The 10872-nt window shown below is 44.2% G+C and overlaps 1 protein-coding gene across 1 annotated transcript in view; it reads left to right on the top strand.

Moving 5' to 3' along the window:
• The window catches only part of KAT6A (lysine acetyltransferase 6A), a 28020-nt gene extending 17526 nt beyond the window's left edge, over window positions 1-10494 (top strand). The window contains exons 13-18 of the mRNA XM_088521448.1: window positions 164-257; window positions 1229-1460; window positions 1875-2085; window positions 3099-3785; window positions 4017-4329; window positions 7865-10494. Coding sequence (XP_088377574.1) covers window positions 164-257; window positions 1229-1460; window positions 1875-2085; window positions 3099-3785; window positions 4017-4329; window positions 7865-10449 — 4122 coding nt within the window. The 3' untranslated portion in view covers window positions 10450-10494. The remainder of the gene's footprint in view (window positions 1-163; window positions 258-1228; window positions 1461-1874; window positions 2086-3098; window positions 3786-4016; window positions 4330-7864) is intronic.
• The last annotated feature ends 378 nt before the right edge of the window (window positions 10495-10872 follow it).

Genomic DNA, 10872 nt, shown 5'->3' on the forward strand with positions numbered 1-10872 from the left:
ACTGTTCTACCTTTTCTATTGCAGCCTTTCCTCTTGACTTTGGCTTTCATTTTCACTTTCTGCCATAAAAGTATTTATGCCCTTGCACAGAAAAACTTCTCCTGCTTCTCACTGGTCTTTTGTTTTTAAAATCCGCTTCTTTTTTTTCTTGCTTTTCCAACAGGAGAAACACTGCCAACAGAAGTACAATGTTTCCTGTATAATGATTCTTCCACAATACCAGCGTAAGGGCTATGGCAGATTCCTAATTGACTTCAGTAAGGATCTCTTTCTTCCCTTTTTTTGGTCTTTGTCTCTTTGTCTTAAATAAAAGGTTAACCATGGAAAAGGTTATATGTATTTTATAATTAAAAGCATCTCAATACAAAGGATGTGAAAACTCACAAAATCATGTTAACTTATAACTTCTTCTTTGGTAGAAGACTTAAATTCTGAAGACAAATTGCCTTTTTTTCTGTAATTTTCATGTTCATTGTGCAAACACCTTGTTGTGGAAACCATAGATATGCTACTGTAGCGTGTTTAGCAGAAGCTTGCCTTCTGTACATAGTTCTTGCTACAAAAAATCAAATCTATCCCGTCTGAAACCTTCAGCAGCTAAATTTAAACTGAATGCGTGTCTTTAAGCAAGACACTCACTTTGAGTCTTTTTGATTTAGCCTTTGAGACTAACAAGAACAGCTATTTTTAGGCTCTAAATGCTTGGACCATTCTGAGATTCATACATGCATTTCAGTGACTTCCCTGGAAAACTTATCACTGCTTTCAAATCTTTTACTATTTTCTAAAACCACAATAGCCCCTCGCTGTCAGAAAGGCCAGATTTCTTTTGAATGACTTAATGTCTACAGGGGCAGAATTGAAAAGTTAAGTATATTCAGAAGACCCTCTGCTGGTTCTGTACTTCCTTGCACAGTGTCTTTGGAGCGGGTCTTAAGGTGCTTTTGTGTCGTTACAGTTTCAAGGTAGGCAAGTGCTGCCATCTCGTGGCATTGCCCATAGCTAAGGGCAGGGTAGTTTAGAAATCTCTTATCATTGAAAAACAGATATTTGAAGTGATAAAATGTTGGCCTGGTCATGCAGTGCATCCTTCAAAACCGTAATATATATATATTTGTAAGTAGCATTCAGAAAATTTCTGGAAAAAAAATGTCTGCGTAGAAGTGCAGTGACAAGAGATAGCTGGATGTGTCCGTTTTGTGAAACCTTTTTTCTTGGGTTCCTTTAGGCTACCTACTTTCAAAGCGTGAGGGTCAAGCAGGATCACCAGAGAAGCCCCTGTCAGATCTGGGGCGGCTCTCGTACATGGCTTACTGGAAAAGTGTAATTTTGGAGTGCCTTTATCATCAACGTGACAAGCAATTAAGCATCAAGAAGCTGAGTAAGCTGACTGGAATCTGTCCTCAAGATATCACTTCCACTCTGCACCACCTGCGAATGCTTGATTTCCGTAGTGATCAGTGAGTACAGTAGCTCTGTTGTTTCCACATCCCGTTCCACTCACGTAACTGCTGTTCATCACCTTTAGATTAAGCTTGTCCCTTGCTCAGGTGGTGTACTGCCTGTCCAATTAATGTACAGCAAAGCTGAAGGTCTGCAGATGAACGTTACCTATCTAAGGATAATGGCATCACCATTAACAAGAAATGGAAAGATTTTTCGTAACATTTTCTCGGTTTTAGGGTGCCTTATCTGTTATTCTGAAGATATAGTGGATTGTAGAACCTTAATGAGTTGGTCCAGTCGCCACTCGCGCAGCCCTGCTTGAGAGTAAACAGATTATTCTTCGTGTCATATTTTCTGTTACATCTCTTTCACCTGATATCATGTGTAGCATATAGTCTGCTCCTAATCAGTGTGTTTTTACTGTTTAGATTTGTGATCATTCGTCGGGAGAAGCTCATTCAGGAACATATGGCAAAGCTTAGAACTAACGTCCGCCCTATAGATGTGGATGCAGAGTGTCTGCGTTGGACACCCGTCATAGTTTCCAACTCGGTTGTCTCTGAGGATGAGGAAGAGGAGACAGAGGATGGGGAGAATGAAGAGCAACAACAGGAGAAGGAAAAAGACCCAGAGGCCAGTGTAAGAGTGAATCCATTTCTTATAAATAGTTTACATTTGGGGCTCTTGTGCTTTCACAGATGATGATAACAAGATTTTGAATGGGAAGCTTGGGCACGTTGTATGGTTGCAAAAAGCTTTGCAGTCACGAGTGGTGTTTACGTCTTGATAGTTTCAGATGAGAAACTAAAATAGGAAAGCGAAGCAATAACTGAAGAAAGGTTTTGTCTGTCTTCACTGTTGCTAGAAAGAGTAAAATACTTCTTTTATATTTAATGCTTTTTTCAAACCAAGCCAAAAAGCAAGCAAATCCAAAATAAAACAGACTAAAGAACCTCTGCACTCAAGAAACCAAATCAAATTACTGAAATGAGTGTAGGTCTGAGAGCACAGAATTGTTCCACAAGTGACAAGTATCATAAATAAAAGCTAGTCAACTAGATGCATTTTTTTTTCCCCAAAAAACAATTTTGTTATGTGTTTTCACCAAGCCAGTAATAGCTTTGATCCTAAATCACCGTATGGAGAGCAGAGCAAATTCCTGCAATACAGGCTGCTATTCTGGAAGGGCTGCCCTCCTTCCTGCATCCAGTGATAAGAACCAAGCAGACTAGTGTTTCTGAGAGGCAAATTGTGCACAGCTGCTGCACGTAAATTAAATTAACCATGCATTGTTACCAAAATAGCTTCAAGAATCTGTCATCTCCCTTTTTCTTGAAAATAACACAAATGCCGTGTTTGGATGTAGCAAGATGTGTCCCCATTCCAGCAGGCCTTTTGATGGCCATTGCTTGAGGTCACCTGTCTGGAAGCTAATTGAGATATGTTACCACTTGGCAAAGGGAAAGAACTGCAGTTGGCACTATTAAAATCTCATTAAGATCAATTTGTTTGTCCTCATTCTTGTAAAAATTTTCTGAGTACACTTTTTTTTAAATTCCTTTTTACTCAGAAGCTTCCACTGAATAGAATTGAGGATAGGCATGTATGCATCAATAGAAAGTGTGAAACTTATTTGTTTTTATTTAAATCAGATGGTAAAATCTGTATCATGGGAGAAGAAAGAGCAAGAGCCTTATTCTCCTCCAGAGAATGAAAAAAAGCCAGACATCGTCGCTCCAGCCAATTCTGCCCGGCCAAACAAGCACATCCTTCCTCTGGATAGTCTTCCTGCCAACAGCCAGCCCTCCCGAAGAGGGCGGTGGAGCCGCAAGGGCAAGAAATTGCGGGAGCCCTTTTGTGAGAAGGAAGCCAAGCTGCCCGTGGAGGAGAAGACAGCGGTCGCCAGCGGCCGCTGCAGCGAGTGCGAGGAGAAATCGGCAGCCTCGCGAGGCCGCTGCAGCGAATGCGAGGAGAAATCGGCAGCCTTGCAGGGAAGATGCGGCGAATGCGAGGAGAAATCCCCGATTGCCCGGGGCCGCTATGCTGAAGAGGAGGAAAAATCTGCAGTTTCCCCGGGGCAGTACAGCAAAGGTGAGAAATCGGCGGCGCCCCGGCGGCGGTACAGCGAGGGGATGGAGAGGTGGAGAGGGCAGCTCAAGAAGAGCCCCGAGCCGCTCAAGTGCAGGTTCTCCGAGGACTGCGACAGGTTATCCCGCCGCTACAGCGACAGCAGCCTGCTGAGGTGCTTCAGCGAAAGCAGCGAGGAGGAGGAGGATGAGCCCGTGAGCCCTCGGTCCAACTCTCCACCGGTTCTCACCAAGCCAACGTTAAAACGAAAGGTGTGTGCTTGCTTGCTGCTTTTTTTCTTTTTCCCCCTTTTTCTTTTGTCTCTATTGCGTTGTACTTGACACCCTTCTAATTGAAGGCAGGTTTTCTCTGATTCCTGGATTCCAGAAGGGAGCCGTCTAATTCACTGCTGTCCTCAGCACTTCATGTTTTAGCTTAGCAGTGTTTTTATTTCAGCTATGCATGATAAAAAAGTGTTCTCTTCTCCCACTTTCCCCTTTCAGAAACCGATTCTTCATCGGAAGAGGCGAGTCCGCAAGCGCAAGCACCACAACAGCAGCGTTGTCACCGAAACCATCTCCGAGACCACAGAAGTGCTCGACGAACCCTTTGAGGACTCGGACTCTGAACGACCAATGCCCCGGTTGGAGCCCACCTTTGAGATTGAGGAGGAGGAAGAGGAGGAAGAGGAGGAGGAGGAGAATGAACTTTTGCCTGGTGGATACTTTCGGCACTTACCCCCACAAGACACCCTCAGGCGCAGACCTTCTTCCAAGAGCAAGTCCAAAGATGAGGAGGAGTCTGATGACACTAATGGTATGTTTGATGGTATGTAGTGGAAAGTTTGATAAGGCTGCATCAGTGTCAGGTGATAATAGCTAATGATGGAAGAAGTTGCTTACCTTGCTTTGTAACTTCCACCTGAAATACAGGGTTAGGCATAAACCACCAGTCAAACTAGCCTAAAATATCCTAAAGTCTCACAGAAACATGGTGCTTGTGTTTAACCATCTCAGCAACCATGAGCTACTAACAGGTCATTTTCAGATTCAGCTTTTCCGGCGAAATTGATGTCTGTGGTTGTGGAAGAGGTTACACAGCAGAGTCATTTTACAGCAATACAGCAGAAATGAATCAAAGGAGCCCTCAGATTCCCCCAGCAAAGACAAATAATAAATGATCTCATTCGGGATAATGTTCTTCATCAAATTGCATGCCCCTCCTCTCAACTCTTCATATCTCTGTAAAGATATCTGAACCTTCAATTCATAAAATAACCAGTTCAAAACAAGTATTTTTATTTAGAGTGCACTGAAGATGCAAAATAAACATCTGTCTTTCTGATATTCCATTAGTAATCTTCCTTATTCTGTTACTGCTCAATACATCCTGTTCCCAAGAGAACTTCTTGATGGCCTGCGTAGTGCAAGGCGAGCAGCCAAGTAAAATTAGAGAACTGTATGAGAAAGATGTATGGAGATCTTATCCCCTTATAAGTGATTGTTACTGGAACCCATTCATTAATTTATGGCTTTCAAATGACCCTTGGTTAGCAGAAGAGAATTTTTTTTTCTCTAAAGATGCTTGGTTCTGAAAATTCATTTAGCATCAGTTAACCTTAAATCCTCATCGTAATATATAGCTATGTAAGGTGAGTGCAATCACATGTCATGCAGCATTAAGTTTGCTGCTCAGTGAAACTTTGTCTCCAGTCAACATATACTGTATTTCTGTTTTGTTAATTCTGTTTTTAGCAGTTTATTCATGAGGTATATACGGTACTCCTGCTCTGTTAATAAGATATTTTTTTGATTCTCAAATCATATGGTGTCTGTTTCCTTTTTAGGCCTTTGACACAGATGCCTTTACACAACTTGTGTATATTTGGTTTTTTTTTTTTTTTTTTTTTTAAAAAAAAACTTTATTAATATATAAGTTTACTTTTGCTTCAGAAATTTGCTTGTATTTTTGTTGTTTTTCTGGTTTTACCTGTAAGTTTTACCCCAAATGGGAAAACTGTAAGGATTTTCTCTGCAAGCTTAACTCTATGCACTCTTTTAGCCAAGTCATCTGGATGAGCACGTGGGTACCTCCGCATCCTTGGAAACAAGGTGGATGAGATTGAGTGGCGATAAAATCCATAGTCCTTTGCAAGGACAGTCAACTGCATATGATAAAAAATGCATTATTATAAGCTTACCATCATAAAATCACTGATTTTTGGTTTGTATTCGTATAAAAACATATTTAAATATTTAAATTAATCCTTGAGAGGGCAGATAAAAAGCATGGGATCTTTACCAAGGAGATACTAAAGGCCGTTCCTCTGTAGTAGACTGCAAATGTGAAAGAGGGGGGTTGAGTGTTTTGCTCTAACAAATGCTGTGAAGATAATATTTTCTTCTGCCTGCCTAATGATATTCTGGCTTGGGCAGATACTTTTTAATTCATGTTCCAGATACTGGATTTATGGATGACTTCAAGGGCTTGTTGCACTCTGAGCTTAGTGTTTGTTTTGGGTTCATTTCCAATAGCATTTCAGTGGAAAGTGGTTACCTTCTTTTTCTTTTTTTAAATGACTAACTGTGGATAAACTTGCTCCTACGAATGTTGCTTCACTTCTGGCTACTCACAACCCTGTTGATTCTCATTCGTGTCATAAACTTGAGTAAAGGGCAAGAGTAGCTCAGTTCATCTTTGATCATTTTTTAAGAAGTGTTTGTGGGCTACTTGGGCTGGATATTACTCAGTTTTTCTTTGGTTGAATTCTCTGCATAAGTGTGCATTTAACAACAGGTCTTCTTACATTAATGCTTGGAAATCAGCAACATTTTTTATGGTGGAAGAGCAGAAATGTGACTATATCTGCACTGAATTGGGGGGAAGTTTGATTTTATATCAAATACTTGATTTGATATTTGATTTTTTATATATATATATTTGATTTTATATTTATATAGTGGGATGACCTGGCTACCCATCCACCCATTATTCTGACATCGATCCTGATTTAAATAGTAGGATGCCGGATGTGTGACTAAGTGAAGAGCCAAGGGATGGTTATTTATTTAATACAACTGAACACTGGTTTGTGAAGAATAGGTCTTGTCAGGCAATACCATATATTTTGTAAGCTTAAAGGTTGGTTAATATGGGTAATTGATGTCACAGTATTTTGTGAGGTGTTTGACTTTTCAGTTTAATTAAATGGTTTTGATTAAATGTTACAGAATCAAGCTAGTACCTATTAAATTAATGACATGGTAAACAAGGAGTAATTGAGCAGCTTCTTATTCTTTGGGGTGCAAAGAGAGTGGCTGGGGTGGTGTGTGTGGTCTTTAATCTATAAAATAGCATTAAGGTATCAGCTGAGAGGAAATTTGGGCCTGGGTGAATGGAGGGCACTGCCATAGTTTTGGAGAGAGCGTTTGAGGGGTCGTGTCCAGCTGAGAATGATTCCTTATCTCCAAACCAAGGAGACTCTGATGATCCTTTAATATATGAAGAGGAAATCACAGGAGGGTAGGCACATTCTGTCCTCTTTAGCTACTACTACTGTCCTTACTCAATTATTTACATTTGGTACAAGTACTGATAGCCTGAGATGGCTCAAAGAATGGCTGATTTAAGGCATTGGCAAATGTTTAAGTGATAGATTCAAGGCAATCAGCTCCGGAAAAAGGCTGACTTGACAAGCTTACAAATTACTTGTGCTGGAACTGGTTTTTGATAGGAAAGATTCTCTGCCTAGCAGATAAAATTTAATCCAAAATCATATTACGAAAATAAGGCAGGAGTTCAGATGGCAAGCTGTAAATATTTACCATGACATGAAAGTCAGATAAGAAGTGAATTCAACTACCTTTTAATGTTTGCTCAGATACAAAACACTTTGCTGCCAAATTGAGGCATCTCTATTTCTGATGGCATTTGAAAATGTAAGGCATGACAAAAAGCTGAAATATTTCTTTTCTGAACCTAATGCATGAAATACAGATCTCTAAATATAAGCCTGCTTTTATTGTAACTTCATGGATTCCCCTACCTTGGAACACTGTCATTTGTGGGTATATTGTGTAAATAACACTTGCATTGCGTGGTGAGTCTTCCCAGGACTTCATTGTGTTGCCTATGTTTAATTTGGGATGTATGCAGTTCGGTTTTGTTCTTTGCAAATGAAACATGTCATGTGATTGCTAACCTTGATACTTATTGTTAACCCTTTCCAGAATTCCCTAAGCTGTTATTGGTCTGTGAAGCTGATAAACATGATGGGATACTTGGGAAAGCTTCCATGAATGCTCAGGTAGAATAAAATATTTGATCTATGTTTTTCTGTCTGTGTTTTCAGGCACCCCGACCTTGAAACCGTTGTCTGTGCTGAGAAAATGTGAAGAAAACGATTCTTCACTGGAACCTGATACTTCTACACCCATGAAAAAGAAGAAGGGATGGCCAAAGGGCAAGAGTCGAAAACCAGTCCACTGGAAGAAAAGACCTGGTCGAAAACCAGGCTTCAAACTGAACCGGGAAAAAGTGATACCATCAGTTCAGGGTGAAGAAGTTGATGCAGTGGGAGCTGGCTCAAAAACAGGGCGTAAACCCAAACTGTCAGATACAGAGAACAGTGCTGAGCAGAAAGAAGAGTTGCCCCTTACTGAGGAAAGGAAAGATGATGATGTGAATATGGAAGCAGAAGAGGTGGGAGAGGGGGAAGAGGAAGATACGACCAGCAGTGAAGTAAGGGCAGTTTCTCCTGTGGACAGCAGCAGCAGTCCAGCCCCAGAGGCTAAAGAGCCTGAAATAGAGGAGGAGGTGGAGGAGAAGCCGCGGGTTTCGGAAGAACAAAGGCAATCGGAGGAAGAACAGCAAGAACTAGAAGAACCTGAGCATGACCACGAGGAAGAGGATGAAGTCGCAGTAGTGGCGAATCAGAATGAAGACCATGATGCTGATGATGAAGATGATGGTCATGTGGAGTCCCTGAAGAAGAAGGAGTTGGAGGAACAGCCTGTGAGGGAAGGGGTGAAGGAGGAGCCCGACGTGCAAGAGTGTTTTTTAGAAACAAGCATATCAAGCAGTAGAGAGGAGGCAAAAGGAAAAGATGAACCCGAGGCAGATTCGGAGGAAGAACAGGCTTCGAATGAGACATCGGTGGGGTCAGAGCATGTCCCTGGGTCTGAGGATGATCACGAAGAAGAGCAGAGTAATAAAGAAGGGCTAATTGAGTTAAAGGAAGAAGAGGAGATTCCTCATAGTGAACTAGATCTCGAAACTGTCCAAGCTGTCCAGTCCTTGACGCAGGAGGAGAGCAATGAGCACGATGTAGCCTACCAGGACTGTGAAGAGACCCTCGCAGCGTGCCAGACTCTGCAGAGTTACACCCAGACGGAGGAGGATCCCCAGATATCCATGGTTGAGGATTGCCAGGCCTCGGAGCACAACAGTCCCATATCCTCCGTTCAGTCCCACCCCAGCCAGTCCGTGCGGTCCGTGAGCAGCCCCAGCGTGCCCGCCCTGGAGAGCAGCTACACCCAGATCAGTCCCGAGCAAGGATCCCTGTCCGCGCCCTCTATGCAGAACATGGAGACCAGCCCCATGATGGATGTGCCTTCCGTATCGGACCACTCTCAGCAGGTGGTGGATAGCGGCTTCAGCGACCTTGGGAGCATCGAGAGCACCACGGAGAATTACGAGAACCCCAGCAGCTACGACTCCACCATGGGAGGCAGCATTTGTGGGAACAACTCTTCCCAGAGCAGCTGCTCCTACGGAGGGTTGTCCTCTTCCAGCAGCCTCACGCAGAACAGCTGCGTGGTCACGCAGCAGATGGCCAACATGGGCAGCAGTTGCAGCATGATGCAGCAGAGCAGCGTCCAGCCCGCGGCCAACTGCAACATCAAGTCCCCGCAGAGCTGCGTGGTGGAAAGACCTCCCAGCAACCAGCAGCCCGCGGCCCAAGCGCAGCAGCCGCCGCCGCCGCCGCAGCAGCCGCAGCCGCCGCCGCCGCAGCAGCAGCCGCCGCTGTCGCAGTGCAGCATGAACAACAGCTTCACGCCGGCGCCCATGATCATGGAAATACCCGAGTCGGGAAGCACTGGGAACATCAGTATCTACGAGAGGATCCCAGGGGATTTTGGGGCCGGGAGCTATTCGCAGCCGTCGGCCACGTTCAGCTTGGCCAAGCTGCAGCAGCTGACCAACACCATTATGGACCCTCATGCCATGCCTTATAGCCATTCTCCTGCCGTGACTTCCTATGCAACCAGTGTTTCCCTGTCCAACACGGGCTTGGCCCAGCTGGCCCCCTCGCACCCGCTGGCCGGCACCCCGCAAGCACAAGCCACCATGACGCCGCCGCCCAACCTGGCGTCCACCACCATGAACCTCACGTCGCCGCTGCTGCAGTGCAACATGTCGGCCACCAACATCGGCATCCCGCACACGCAGCGCCTGCAGGGCCAGATGCCCGTCAAGGGCCACATCTCCATCCGCTCCAAGTCGGCGCCGCTGCCCGCGGCCAGCGCGCACCAGCAGCAGCTCTACGGGCGCAGCCCGCCCGCCGTGGCCATGCAGGCCGGCCCGCGGGCGCTGGCCGTGCAGCGCGGCATGAACATGGGCGTCAACCTCATGCCCACGGCGCCCTACAACGTCAACTCCATGAACATGAACACGCTCAACGCCATGAACAGCTACCGCATGACGCAGCCCATGATGAACAGCAGCTACCACAGCAACCCGGCCTACATGAACCAGACGGCGCAGTATCCTATGCAGATGCAGATGGGGATGATGGGGAGCCAGGCCTACACGCAGCAGCCTATGCAGCCAAACCCCCACGGCAACATGATGTACACGGGGCCCTCCCACCACAGCTACATGAACGCGGCCGGCGTGCCCAAGCAGTCCCTCAACGGCCCCTACATGCGGAGATGAGCGAGGCGCCAACCCGCCACCTAAACACACAAAAAAAGACTTAAATATATATAAATAAAGGAACCTTTTATACTGACGAACCAGAGGAAAAAAAAAACACAAAAAAAACGGACCTTTTTCCAGTTAAAATATTGCTGTAGATTTAGAGGGATTTTCTTTTTTTCTTTTCTTTTTTTTTTTTTTAAGGAAGCCTGGTCTTTTTTTTTGTTTGTTTTGTTTTGTTCTGGGTTTTTGTTCTCTTCACAATCCTGAAGCATTTTACAGCTAAAATCATTTACAACTGTTTTTTAGGGGGGAAAACATGCACAAAGTCTTTTCATAATTTAAAAGAGCCTTACTTTGACCACTTGGACATACTATGTGCAGCAGCAAAAGCATCTTTCTAATTTTTTTTTTTTCTTTTTCCAATGGATGTTCTTCTCC

Source organism: Tinamus guttatus, unplaced genomic scaffold (assembly GCF_059628265.1).
Source record: "Tinamus guttatus ecotype Peru unplaced genomic scaffold, ASM5962826v1 Tinamus_guttatus_pri_ptg000123l, whole genome shotgun sequence".
Taxonomy (NCBI): Eukaryota; Metazoa; Chordata; class Aves; order Tinamiformes; family Tinamidae; genus Tinamus; species Tinamus guttatus.